The sequence below is a fragment of the Gossypium raimondii genome, chromosome 3 (assembly GCF_025698545.1).
Source record: "Gossypium raimondii isolate GPD5lz chromosome 3, ASM2569854v1, whole genome shotgun sequence".
Classification (NCBI taxonomy): domain Eukaryota; kingdom Viridiplantae; phylum Streptophyta; class Magnoliopsida; order Malvales; family Malvaceae; genus Gossypium; species Gossypium raimondii.
Window position 1 is genome coordinate 52,443,388 of NC_068567.1, and position 14,630 is coordinate 52,458,017.

At 29.6% G+C, this 14,630-nt stretch overlaps 1 protein-coding gene and 1 long non-coding RNA gene across 7 annotated transcripts; one reads left to right on the forward strand and one right to left on the reverse strand.

Moving 5' to 3' along the window:
* Positions 1–448: 448 nt before the first annotated feature.
* Positions 449–1,776, reverse strand: LOC105794661 (uncharacterized). The gene is made up of 3 exons (XR_001134086.2): positions 1,134–1,776; positions 921–998; positions 449–838 (listed from the first exon to the last, which is right to left on the reverse strand). It is a non-coding gene; the product is annotated as an uncharacterized LOC105794661 (long non-coding RNA).
* A 4,398-nt stretch (positions 1,777–6,174) lies between these two features.
* LOC105794662 (uncharacterized) lies at positions 6,175–10,843 on the forward strand. 6 transcript variants are annotated; one of them, XM_012623946.2, is made up of 19 exons: positions 6,175–6,386; positions 6,491–6,671; positions 7,027–7,121; positions 7,230–7,252; positions 7,326–7,432; positions 7,522–7,573; positions 7,662–7,746; positions 8,141–8,231; positions 8,327–8,365; positions 8,477–8,544; positions 8,640–8,702; positions 8,859–8,914; positions 8,986–9,059; positions 9,230–9,322; positions 9,421–9,522; positions 9,623–9,703; positions 9,788–10,000; positions 10,240–10,350; positions 10,487–10,843. In XM_012623946.2, exons 2-19 carry the CDS (start codon positions 6,558–6,560, stop codon positions 10,586–10,588), a joined length of 1,569 nt encoding a protein of 522 aa, XP_012479400.1. In that variant the 5' UTR covers positions 6,175–6,386; positions 6,491–6,557; the 3' UTR covers positions 10,589–10,843. The 6 variants fall into 6 exon arrangements, with proteins under 6 accessions (XP_012479400.1, XP_012479399.1, XP_012479404.1 ...); XM_012623950.2 differs by having other exon boundaries at positions 6,181–6,671; positions 9,788–9,879; positions 9,985–10,000; XM_012623951.2 differs by having other exon boundaries at positions 6,186–6,671; positions 7,084–7,121; positions 9,788–9,879; positions 9,985–10,000.
* Positions 10,844–14,630: the final 3,787 nt, after the last annotated feature.

Below are 14,630 nucleotides of genomic sequence, written 5' to 3' on the forward strand. Positions count from 1 at the left end.
CCTTATGTGAGGAATTAGAAAACATTTTAGCTAAATTTTGGTGGCAGAAAGGACATCGGAAAAAAGGAATACACTAGTGCCAGTGGAAGCATATGTGTCGTTCAAAAGAGGAAGGGGGAATGGGTATTCCTCCTATTGGCGAAACAAGGCTGGAAGGTCATAAACAACCCGAATTTTCTAGTTGCATGAGTGCTTAAAGTGAAGTATTTCTCGAATAATGACTTTATTAATTCGCGATTGGGGAATACAACTTCTTATACATGGAGAAGTATTTGGGCAACGAAGGGTATTTTGGCGGAAGGGCTTTGCTGGAGGGTGGGTACGGGTATGAATGTTTCAATTAATAATGATGCTTGGATTCCAGATGCAGAAACTTCTAGATTATCTTCTTTTGCTCATAATATGCAAGATTCTAAAGTTGCTGAGTTAATTGACACTAATAAACGAATATGGAAACGAGAATTGATTGTTAACACCTTTTCAAAGGGAGATGTTAAAAAGATACTTCGTATCCTGTTGGCACTAGAACCTCACGATGATTTTCTTGTATGAAGTGGTGACTCTCCGGGCGAATTTTTGGTTCATAGCGCCTATAAACTATTACAAAATTCTTGTGCTAATCCTAGAGCTTATGCTTTACAAACCAACTATAGAAACTTTTACAAAAAACTCTAGCACTAAAATCTTCCTACTAAAATAAAAATCACAATCTGGAGGGTATCATGGAACTGTCTGCCTACACTAGTCAACATGCATCATAGGAAACTAGTCACTAATACAACCTGTCCCCGATGTGGAAGAGGGGCTGAAACAAGTGATCATCTGTTCCGCGAATGCCCTGTTTCAGTTGAAGTTTGGATAGCATTATCATTCTCGAATACTCTTATTGCTACTACTATGGATTTTACACAGTGGCTTACCTGGGTTTTTGATCAGTGTCCCCCCACCATTGTCGAATATTTTTTGTGCGCTCTGGGCCATTTGTGGAGACAGAAATGCTAGAATCCATGAGAGGAAAATTAGCACTAGTCAGGAAATAGCGAGATTTGTTAATAATTATATTTCTGTGTTAAACGGGATCGAGAAAAGAAATCCCTCAAAACCGTAGAAGCAAAGAGAATGGAGTCACCCACCTGGTTCTATTGTTAAGATCAATTTTGACGGTGCGTATGATGGGCGTCACTACAATTTGGCCTCGGGTATTATGGCTTGAAACACTAAGGGGATCGTTCTTTTATCCTGCTTAAAAATCCATAAAGAGGTGGCCTCCACTTTCGCTGCTGAAGCACTTGCATGCCGTAAAGCAGTCCAAATAGGCATTGAAATGCAGTGGCCGAAGATCGTTATTGAAGGAGACTCGTTAGCCATCATCAAGAAGTGTCAATTAAAAGTCAAGACAGATCACAAGTAGGAGTGTACATACATGATATTCAATAGATAACAGCTAGATTCAATAATTTTGTGTTCAAATATACTTCGAGATCAGCAAATGGTTTAGCCCATATACTAGCAACAGATTCTTTGAAAAAGAGTGAGGAGTTTTACCTGCTAAAGAACGTCCCTAGGTATGCCGAAAAACAAAAGAAAGCTGACTGGATGTGAGAACCAGACTGAAATTGGCCGGAGAAAAGGAAAGTTTCACATAGCAGATGAATAGTTTTTTGAAGAACAAGCTTTCTTGAGAATTGAAACCATCAAAAAGGAGATGATGTTTTTTGGATAGGGCAGGCAATTCGAAGAATTCTGATTGGGCAATTTTTCTATGCTTTTACGTTTCTAGATTGTTCTGTTTATTTGTTTTATGCTAAATTTTCTTGAGCTTTTTAGTTTTGGGGTCAAATTTCGTTGTTTTTCTGTTTCTTACAATTTTTTAGACTTTTTTTTATTATGTCATCTGTTTAAATAGAAAATAATAAAGCGCAGTCTAAAATTTTAGTAAAAAAAAGTCACATAAAAAAGTTTAAGGGTGCAAAAACCCTTAAACTTTTTTAAAAAGAAATTATGCCTCTACTTTTTTTACTTATTTGGGTATTTAAATTTTTAAAATGTATCAAAAAGTTCTCAAATCTTTTCAAAAAACAATTAAGCCCCTACTTTCTTTTATTTTTTACTCAATTGGATACTTGAACTTTCAAAATGCATTAAAAGACCCTCAAACTTTTTCAAAAAAGTAATTAAACCCCTACTTTTATTAAAAATTAGAAAAAAATATAAAAATCATACAAAATATAAAATTTTATAAAATCATAAAATTATAAAATATACAAAAATATAAAAATTTTATTGTTTATTATTTTTACATTTTATTTTTCTATTTTTTAATAAGAGCAGGGGCTTAATTGCTTTTTTGAAAAATTTTGAGGGACTTTTTGATGCATTTTGAAAGTTCGAGTACCTAATTGAGTGGAAAAAAAAGCATGAGTTTAATTGCTTTTTTTGAAGAAGCTTGAGGGTCTTTTTGATACATTTTGAAAGTTCAAGTACTCAATTAAGTGCAAAAAAAGGTTTAATTGTTTTTTCTTAAAAAGTTTGAGGACTTTTACACACTTAAACCTAAAAAAACTATCTCAATTATTTAAATTGATAGATTAAAATATCAATAATTTGATTTGTTGCATAGTTATTAATTATTATCCCAACAGAAAAAAAACTGATCAATACACTTTATTTTTAAAATGGAAGTTATCTGAATAATTTTACTATGAGATAAATTAAACAAATTTAAAATAATAATTAATATTATAAATATTGGTTTGATTATTATCCTTTATTCTCTCCTTTAAGCAACACATGCATAACACTAAAAAAATCAGTAGCCTTTCTCACTTATGTTTTTTCTATATATTTTAATTAATAATTCCTTTATTTATATGTATAAATTAATAAATAAGTTGATGACATTTTAAATATTTTAAAATATTTATTGCTTAAAATAATATTTTAAAATTAAAACACTTGAAATTATTTTATAAAAAAACGTTTAGAATTATAAAGTTAAACACATATATATCACTTAATAAATCAATGTAATTAATTTGAACAAAGTTATTTTAACTATAATTTTACATCTTATTAGCATGACTTCAATTTTTGTTTAATGTATCTATACATATATTATAAGATTCATCTCTGTTTAATTAAATTATATATATCATATCCATAAAATAATTTAAGATAATATTTTTATAAAAAATATTGAATTAAAAATATAAAAATTATGAAATGATTTAAATTTATTTATGATGTCAATCATAAATTACATTAATATAATATTGTAATTTTACTATATTTAATCTATACATACAATTAAACCCGTACGGTAGACAGTAGAAACGAAAATTTTTGTTTATGACACGTTTTTTCAATTATTTACATTAATTATTAATCCACATTGGCAGAAACAACTTGTAATTTACAAGTGCCATAATTTTACTGTGACAAATCTGAACTAAGTGTTGGAAGTCAAGTTTTCTTCTTCTTTTTTAACCCTAACTTCATTTTAGTATATATATGATAAGTAAGGTAAATATATTAATAACCATAATTAGAGTTATGAAGTTAGGTTGATTAAAAGGATTAAAGATTGTTGTCCCAGATATTTCTTTTTGTGTGTAAGAGATTTTGAGTGTTTGGGCAGTTACTTTCTTCATTAATTAAATTTGAAGTTAAATAGATTAAATTTGATAAATTCGTTTCATTAAAAATTATTTACAGAAAATATTTTTTTGTATTTTTTTTATTTATTTCATAAAAACAATTTGATAAATGTGGTAAAAGCTGCCAACATCATGGTGCATGAACAGAATACGGCCCTTAGCCCCTCGCTAGCTCATCACGGTGCTGATACAACAGATGGGGTCTATCATCTGTTTTACTATTATTGCTGCTCTCAGTGCTCAGCTTTCTCACTAACACACGCATTAAGGGAAAAACACCACCAATGACTTCATTTTTCTTAACAAGTCATGTCAATTAATCAAAAATATAAATCAGGTATTTTTATTATCATTGGAAAAAAACCTTCATACAAAATGGAGTTAATAATACATACAAAATCCACCTCTAATCAAAAGAACAATCCCCAAGATTGAACCAAATAAAGCCTCATCTTTTAAAAACAAAATCGAAATAGGTAACATCATCCGCATTCCACACGGATCACAATGCATCACAAGCACAAACACAATGAAAAAGCAATTACACTTACCCTTTGTGTGCACCCATAATCTAATAATGGATGCAGTCTATAATCTTTATGTTGTTATCTGAAAGCAACACTTGCTCATGTTCCCAAGGTATTTTGGAATGGCTGTAGAGTCACAGGTGTGATTTCTAGTATTGAAGACAAAAACTATTGCTTAATCTTCAAACATGAAAAAAGGGTTAGTCCATGAATCATGTGCCCGGCCTCACACAAATGGATTAGGACGTAGGCATGTAAGTCCCTGTTGTCTCTTTTCTTTTCTATCTGTCAGAAAGGTAAAGAAAAATGACTGTGACGGTGTCCATATTGCCTTTTTAGATTCTTTTTGAGGGATATCAAATTGCTTCATATTGGAATATGTTGACATCTAAATTAAAATAAATTTAAAATATTACCCTAAACTGGAACAAATTAGTACCTACTTTTATTATTTATTTTGAATTTATTAAAATATATGATAATTTTATTATTTAATTTATGAAATAATATTAACTACAATAGTAAATTTAATTATACTCTCAATAAAAAAAATTAGGTTGAACTTAAAATGATTTTGTATTAAGGTAAACTATAAATATAGTCATTTTTGTTTGGCTCAAATTACATTTTAGTTACGTAGAATGTTACGTTTTAGTCACTTACGTTATCGTTTTGTTACAAAGTGATCACTCTACCGTTAAGCTCCATTACCTCCCTAACGACAATCCTATATGGCAGCCCAAATGAGTTTTAAATGCTAACTTAGATGTTCAACTGAGACGAGAATAGATTTTTAATTAAATAAATTTAATTAATTAAAAATTTTAAATTAATTACATATTGAATTGGAAAAGAAAACTGTTTGTCTCTTTTTTCTTTTAGTTTTCTTTTCCATTTTGACTAAAAAAACTATTCTCATCTCAGTTGGACATTCAGGTTAACATTTAAAACTCATTCGGATTGCCACATAGGATTGTCATTAAGGAGGTAGCGAAGCTTAACGGTAGAGTGACTATTTCGTAACAAAATGATAACATAAGTGACTAAAACGTAACATTTCAAACATAAGTGAATAAAATGTAATTTGAGATAAATAAAAATGACTATTTTTATAGTTTACTATTTATGTTATTAAAAGTGCCAACTTTAATCTAAATATTAGAGAATTAAAGAAAAATCTCGATAAATCCCATATGATAACTTGATGACTAAGGGTGTTTACTACTTGGTATAGCATAATTTTGAATTACGGTTTGTTGTTTAAATTTTACCTATTATTGTAATTATTTAAAAAAATCGATGATTAGTTTTTTTACTTGTGTTCTCAACTTTCAAATTTGTGTCACGGAGAAATCGTGTTTCAGCGCCAAATAAATTTTCTTTTATATATTTTTTCTTTTTATTTTTCTCTTATATTATTAATGAAAGAAAATTAATATTATATTTAAAATCTCAACACCAACATCGATTGATAGGCTCTGGAACACTGGGTTTACAGCAAAAGGAATAAAAATTAACTTTAAAAGTCAACTTCCATATTTAACTTTTAAAAAGGCTTAAGTTTTTAACATTTTTTAGTTTCATGATAAGTAACTGCTTCCTTTAATTATTAATTCATATGTATATTGCTTTCATAATATAAACGTCTTAAAATATTATTTATATAATTCATTTTATTAAAATTTTACACATTGATTAATTCATATGTGCTACAATATTCGTTCGTTCATATGTAAAGTGTTCACATCTTTCTAAGAGATAACATTATATTAGTTCGCATTATCATGAAGTTGAATTCTTCTCTACAAAATAGAATATGAATTAACATGTATAAATACATACCTACGACGTCCGTGCATAAACAATAACTGAAAGTTTAATCTATTTCTGTTCTTTCTTATCAAACTAGATTTTCATGGTATTCGACGTAGATCAACGACACCAGCTAGTAGCTAACTCATGGCCTTCCATCAAAAAGAGGTTGCCAATTTTATTTTTTATATTTTAAAAGATGGGAATTTATCATTCAAATGATTGGATAGTGAGATTCACGCGCTGAGTCCCCGAACGTGGTAACGAACAAATTGCTTTTTTGGCGGTATCGTTTTCACTTCGCCTCCACTCCAACTTCCCTGCCTGCACTTATAATAACCGCTTTCTTCACCCTCTCGCTTCTCATCTCATACATATTCCCAACTAAGCTGTGAGTAACCATCTCTCTCTCTCTCTCTCTCTTTGAAACCCTAGCTGTTGAAAGAAAGTGAATTTGAATCTCGGAGATTTTGAAATTTTCTATCCTTTTCACAGTTTCCTGAACTCTGTTTTCCCCCGTTTGTAATTTGCGTTTCCTTGAGAGGTTCCGGCTGTGAGAAGAATGGGAACGAATGGGAACGAGGAGGTGACGAGCTTGTACTCGTTGTCCTGCCGTGATCGACGGTTCTCGAAGCACATCCATGACAACGTCCACGGCAACATCTACCTTGATCCGGTATTAGCTTCACTTCCATTTCCGAACTTGCACTCGTGTGTGTGTGTGTGATTTAGGTAAGTAAAATAGTCTCAAATCGGATTTTATTATTTAGTTTATGTCATAATAATGTTTTTCTCTGGTAAACGATTTTTCGGGTTGAGCTAGTAAATGAGATTTTAATCGGGGAGATATAAAGATAAGCTTTGGAATCTACGAATCTTCGTGTCTAGAAAAATCGGAAGAATATGAGATATATTAATAGAATTTAGCAAGTAAAAAATTGTGAAGGAATGACGAATATATCTTGTACAGATTTAGAAGTTTCTACTTTAGAATATGGATACAGCTCAAATTTGATATTATTTTTCTGAAGGTACTGTTGATGATCAAAGTTTTTCTTGAGATGACTTTCTGTTTACTGTTAATGCAGTTCTTCTTACAATTTGTTGACACAGAGCAGTTTCAGAGGCAAGCTTGATTTGATTTTTTTTTTGAACAATATTCACATGTATTTCACTCCTTTTTCATATATAACTAGAAATTATATGTTTTTGATGATTTTACTGTCTACTGCAGACTTCGCGAGCTAAAGCAACTTGGTAAGCTGAACTTTCTTACATCAGATTTTTAGGAACTTAATCGGTTTGCTGATCTAAGTTGCTTGCTTATCAGGTCTAACGCACATGGTGTACCCTGGAGCTGTTCATTCTCGCTTTGAGCATTCTCTGGGAGTTTATTGGCTGGCTGGTGAAGCTGTTTATACAGTTCAGGGTCACCAAGTAGGAACATGACTTCACTGTCTGGTGGTTCTCATTCTGATCTCCCATTATATTGAGATATTCTCCTTATTCGCATGGCATCCTTGTAGGGCTCGGAGATCAACATTGAACGTAATGATATCAGAACAGTAAAACTTGCTGGTAATCATCCTCGTTACTGATATTTTCTTTCTTATCACTGTTTCTGCATCTAACCTTTTTTTCTTATTTTTTCTGGTTATGTGCGTAGGACTTCTGCATGATGTTGGACATGGACCATTCAGCCATCTGTTTGAGCGCGAGTTTCTTCCCCGGGTTCTTAATGGATCTGAATGGTGATTCTTACATTCAACTCTAGATATAGATTGTTAATTTTGCCTCAGATGTAAGCACTAGGTGCATTACATTCCCGTAGTGAATATGCAATAGCTCATTATCCTAAGAATAAAATTGTGATTTGTATCTAGGTAGTGTCTAGTATTTTTTTGTTGAAGTTATTCCTGCCCTGCGAGTTTGAAGCTCTTAAATTTTTTTCTTCGTTATGTTCAACATTCAAAAATTTCAATTTGTGTACCTTCTGCTTGTTTTATATAAATGACAATGTTCCATAGTCTGCACCGCATGTTGGGCATCTAAATCTAATAAAAAAATTTAAATTATTACAATTTATATTGATCTCTCATTGCTTTAACCCCTTTTTTTTCTTGATTACTTTTGGGAATATATTAGGTCTCATGAGGACATGTCAGTGAAGATGATTGATTACATTGTTGATGCGCACCACATTGAAATAGATGCTGCAATCCTTAACAATGTGAAGGTTGAATTATATTCTTTGAAATTTCAATTGCATTATATACATGAAAATTAGCTACATGAAATGCGAGGCTTGATATAATTTTGCCATTTCAACAGGAAATGGTACTTGCTAGCTCAGCAAATGCTTCACAAAATGTAACTACTCGTAATTCACCTAAATCTTGTTTGTTCTTTCACATTCTCGTCTGTTTTTAGTTTCATCATCATTTACCTGGCCATCACAATTTTAAAGTTCCTTTAATGTAGACTGTGAATGAAAAGCGTTTTTTGTATGACATTGTTGCAAATGGTCGAAATGGGATAGATGTTGATAAGTAAGTAATCGATTTTCCATAATTAAGTTTTATTTCTAACTTTACTACAATTTGTGGTTTTGAAAGTAGAATCAATAATTACAGTTTCCTTGCAGATTTGACTATATTGTACGTGACTCTCGTGCTTGTGGCCTTGGCTGCAATTTTCAGTTTCAAAGGTAGGGATATGATCATTTTGTTTAATACATACTCTGGTGGGATGTTAAGTTTCAAGCTAATTCAACATTTCTGCATCTGCAAAAGCGCAGAGCTTTCTAGTTTATTGAACATATGTTGTAGTCGTGCATATTTTTCATGTTCATTTTAACTTGCAGGTTACTGGAAACAATGAGAGTGATGGGTGATGAGATATGTTACCGGGCCAAGGATTGTTAGTATTTGTCCAAATTTATTATCTTCATCTAACAATTAATCTTCAACTAATATATATGTTTCTGACAGATCTGACTGTCCACAAGTTATTTGCTACTCGAGCTGATTTACATAGAACGGTTTATACGCATGCTAAAGTAAAGGTACCAAACTGCAATTACTCTGTTTTGTCCACAACTTCAAAATGTTAGTTCTGGCGTATTTGGAGCTTTTTAATCTGAACTTTTTAACAGTAAATGCTACAGGGTGTGTACAAATAGTAAATGCAATAGACTTTTGACACTTCGGCATTCTTTTTTCCTTGTTCCTCCAGGCAATAGAACTCATGGTTGTAGATGCTTTAACATTAGCACATGGTGAACTTAGTATATCAGCCTCAATCCAAGAGCCAGCTAAATTTTGGAAGGTCTATTGAGCTTAAAGCATTATTTACACTTAATCTTCAACATTCCAAATTTTATGTCATTACTCATTAGGACTTCAATTGCCCTTTAACAACTGCAGTTGGACGATTCAATATTAAGACAAATTGAAACTTCTGATAAACAAGAGCTCAAGAAGGCCAGAGATCTGGTCCTTCGCATCCGGAGAAGAGATCTGTACCAGGTCTTCTTTAGGAAACATTATTAATAAGCAAATAGGGTTTTCTTTCTTCAATTAGAGCGTTTTTAGATTGTCCACTTCAACAGCTGATTACATTTTGCAGTTCTGTAATGAGTTCGCTGTTCCAAAGGACAAACAAGAACATTTCAAGGACATCACTCCTCAAGATATTGTTTGTTCTCAGGTGGCAAAATAAAAAGAATTTTATGCTAGATTCTTTACTCAAAGATTAATATCCAACTGTCATGACAAGTAATCTTCTTATCAGAAAAATGGTGACACTCCATTGAATGAGGAAGACATTTCTGTGAGCATTGTGAAAATCGACCTGACTCGTGGGAGGAGTAACCCTCTCGAAAGGTATTTGCGGAAGAACATAATGTTTTCATTGCACTTCTTTTTTCCTTTTCTTGAACATTGTAACAGATTTGGTGTGGCTCTCCTTGCATGTATTTCCACATCCAGCATAAAGTTTTTCCAGGTACTAACACCACTTCCTACAAAATATTTCATACTTCCATGTTGTTGCACCATGATGATTGCTAAGCAAAGTAGAGTTATGGTGCTAGCTGCATACTCAATTTTTAAGTTGGAAAAAACCCAAAATGAAGCAAGCACCCTTAATACATTAACTAGTTGTGTTTTTTGTGATGGATTCAAAATTATCCATAACACTGAAATTAATTTAAGATAACGGCGATGTTGGGATTTCTTGTTCAGGATTATGAGAGTGATTACAAATTTCCGATGAGAGATGAGCGCATAAGTCACTTGCTGCCTGCATTTTGTCAAGATATGATTGTCAGAGTATACTCCAAGAAACCTGAACTGGTATGGTCATTGGTCCTAAATTGCTTATGTTTAATTTCCACGAATAAAGAATATTACCATGATTTAGATGATATATATATATATGCATATGTATTAATTATTATGTCTCTCTCTCTATTTTTGTGTGTGTGTGTAGGTAGGAGCAGTTTCTAAGGCCTTTGAAAATTATCAGCTAAAGACATATGGAATGAAAGCACAGGTTCATGATACTCCTGAGAAGAAGAAACGTCGGGTGTAAACAGTAATCACCCACTACCTTCATATAAATACAAATATAGTACAATACTCATTCTAGAAATGTACATTACTCTTATGGCTTGACAGTATAAATTTTCCCATACAACATTTAAATACTAAGAAACCTGTTATGGTATGCCTTAAAATTTAACCCATTTTGACCAAGGCCTCATCTCTTGTGGATCATATATGCTTACTGGTAAAAAGAAAAACAAATCTACACAAAGTTAATTGGCAGCTGTGCTATTACCATGCATGCCCTTTTGCTTTTCTTTTTCCTTTGTATCGGGCTTGAATCATATTAAGGGTCTGTTTGATTGACGTAATTGATTTTTCGGAAAATCATTTCCAACTTTTCCAGCGTTTGATTGGCGGAAAACATTTTCCATTTGGAAAATGAACTCCAAAACAAGGGAAAATGGGTTACATTTTAGGGAAAATGTCTTACCCTTTCAATTTCCGTAAGACATTTTCCGTGCTCTCCTCTCTATCGCCTCCTTCATTCCTTCCTTTATTTCCGGTAGAAAATTGCTTCTGTTTATCGATTTTTCAGTAACTTGTTTTTTTTAATTATTCAATACTTGTTTTTTTAACACAATTACAAATAATTTATTTGATATTTGTTTTTTTCAATTTATAACAATTAATATTGTAGCTTAATAATTGAGTATTATTATAAATAAATCATTGCAATATATGTAAAAACAGTTTAAAATATAAATATTTATTAATACATATTAATATATGCAAAAACAACTTTTCCGGAAAATATTTTCAGAAAATCTGCCAAATAGCAAAAAATATTTTACACAGATTCAATCAAACACCAGAAAATATTTTCCAGTAAATAATTTTACAGAAAAGTAAAACATTTTCCAGAAATCATTTTACAGAAAATATTTTACTGGCAATCAAACAGACCCTAAGTTCTTACGAGAATTGTAGTACTTGGGTTTTGGTTTCTGGAAATTAATTTATGGAATCCCTCTAGTAAATAATTTTATTTCTTTGAAACTCGTTACTTTTGATAATGTTTCTATCACAAATACACGAAGGTGGAATTCATTTACACAATTGTAAAACTATTTACATGTTTTCATAATTTTTATTTCAACAAATTAAGTTAAATTTAACAATATAATTATATTTAGGGATAATTTTAAAATTATACATTACAATTTTATATATCTATTTCTCACAAATCATTAACACAATTATTTATATAGTATCATTTTATGCTTATATATTGTATACACATATAATTATATTTATGAAATATAAGAATAAATTGATGTATTTATTTATTTAAATGTGTATAATTGAATCAAAATTAAAGTTTCATATATATATTTAAATCAAATTAAAAATTCATTAAACAAATAAAAAATTATACTAATAAATATTAAGTTAAAGCATGCAACCAAGTACAATCAACTTAATTTTACGTTAGTAAATTTTATGTACATATCATTTTAGGAGTTGAAAATAGAGATCAGTATTGATCGATTGGAATTGGACCATTTGAAATAACCCTAGATGCGGCACATCTGTGTGCCAAGTCTCAAAAATGACAAAACGAGACAATTTAAACAAAAATCGTGCGAGTATCCCCCATCAGCTCGAAATTATAAGACTTCTTGATCTAAAATACTTTCAAAAAAGAAAAAAAAATTGTTCATAGAAAATTTAGATGGTGGTGAAACTGAGAGCTGACTGATTTTGATTCTTGATATCTAAAAATATATAATTTATTTTGTTCATACAAAATTTAGATGGTGGTGAAATTGAGAGTTGATCGATTTTAATTCTCCGTATCTAAGAATATAAAATTTTGTTCATACAAAATTAGTTATTCTATTATTAAATTAAATCAATCTTTATATTATTAAAAATTAAATAAATTTAAATTGTAACCATAGTAACATTTACTATATAAAAAAGGTAAACTATAGTGATACTCATCGAACTATAAAAATTTTAAATAATAATTCCATTTAGCTTATATAAGGATACTCCAATTTTTTTCTCTTGGTATTTAAAAGTTTTTTAACCCATTTTAGTTCATTAATCTAAAACTTAACTGATATTTTTAAAAATATCAAAGCACTTTGTGTTGAAATTGTAGATTACAAATTCATAATTATTTATGAATATTTATTAGAAAGTGATGATTTATTTAAAGGATACATTTGATTCTATGAGAAATGTTTTTCTAAGAAATATATCCAATGAAAATCAAATGTAAAGAGTTGTGACTCTTCAATCCATTGAGTCTATATAAATAAAGGGTCTATGGTGCTCAAAAATAATTTTACAATCAATCCTATTTTTAGAAATTAGAGCAAGAGTTAGATAATTCTTCGATTTTTCAACACTTTGGAGGTATTTGTATTATAGAGGTGGATTCAAATTAGTCATTATATTATTAAATAGATTAATTTAGTCTCATATACTATTAAAAAGAATCAAATAAGTCCAAATTGTAACAATGGTAAAAAATTTCATTTTAGGCATCCAAAATAAAAAAGTTTGCAATTTAAGTATTCATGTTACATAGTTAGGTCATTTTGATCACTCACGTTAAAATCACAAAATAACAAGTGACATGGAGATTAAGAATCAGTATAATAACAAATTTAGCCTCAAATTTTACATATTATATCAATTTAGTCATAATTTTAAAATTAACCCTCAAAATTTACAAATGATTTCAATTTGATCCTAATTCTAAAAATTCAAAGAAATATATAAAATTACATAAATATTTTCAAAATATATAATAATAAATTTAAAATATATAAAATTAAAAATATTATTTACAAGAAATAATAATATATAAAATACAAAAATATATAGTACATACTTTCAAAAAATATAATAACAAATTTAAATTAATATTAATATTAAATAAAGATAAATATATTAATATTAGATAAAATAAAAATCCCCCCATCCCTCTCGCTCTGCCCCTCCCCTCCCTCCCCTTGCCACCGTCCCTTCCTTTCTTGGGGGCTTTTTATTTTATTTAATATTAATATAATTATATTTATTTAATACAAATATTAGTATTAATATTAATTTATTAATATATTTTTTGAAAATATTTATTTTTATATATTTTAAATTATATATATTTGAAAATATTTATGTATTTTTATATATTTCTTTGAATTTTGAGGGTTAAAATTTTTAATAATTATAACTAAATTGATATAATATGTAAAAGTTGATAGCTAAGTTTATTATTATACCGATTTTTTAACTGTCATGTCAGCTTGTGGTTTGTGATTTTAACGTGAGTGACCAAAATGACCGAACTATGTGACATGGGTGTTTAAATTGTAAACTTTTTATTTTGGGTATAGTTGGGTGAATATCTATGTAGTTTACCCTAAAATAGATTATATTACTTAAGGGTACTTTAGTTTTTTATTAAAAACCAAAAAATATGCATATGATAGGATTTGAACTCAACCTAATTGAGTTAGCAAAACCTTGAATTTACCACTAAATCAAATTTTATTTTAACAATTTTATTACAATTTATTACCTCTATGAATTGTTTATCTATACACTTCTTATTATTATTAAGCCTTACAATTGAGTTGGTGTTACTTATCAACCAGATCTCAACTCAATTAAGGAATTACCAAAAATTATTTTGTTTATTAAGTTATATGATTATGTGGGTATTTTTGTCTTTTATATTTTTATAAATAAATAAAATTTATCCATGATATTTGAATCAAAGATACCATGTATATAAAACTATTTCACTTACTATTTGAACTAAAGCAATTTTTTTTATTCTTATATGAAACTTTAATAAATATTTTTGTTATATACATTTTTATATGTTTATGTATTTATATTATTATTTAAGCCCCTGACCGAGTTAGTATCATGAGTCAACTGAGCACCAACTCGATTAGGAAAATCACGAAAATATATTTCCATAATTAAAATAAGTTATATCATTCGAGGGTGTTTTAGTTTTTTTTTTATCTATAACATTATTTAAGCCCTTGACCGAGTTGGTGTCA

Coding starts and splice junctions, on each gene's coding strand:
- LOC105794662 (XM_012623946.2), top strand. CDS start 6,558: ATGGGAACGAATGGGAACGAGGAGGTGACGAGCTTGTACTCGTTGTCC. Junction 7,574..7,661: donor CAGAACAGTAAAACTTGCTG/GTAATCATCCTC, acceptor TTATGTGCGTAG/GACTTCTGCATGATGTTGGA. Junction 8,915..8,985: donor ATGTTACCGGGCCAAGGATT/GTTAGTATTTGT, acceptor TGTTTCTGACAG/ATCTGACTGTCCACAAGTTA.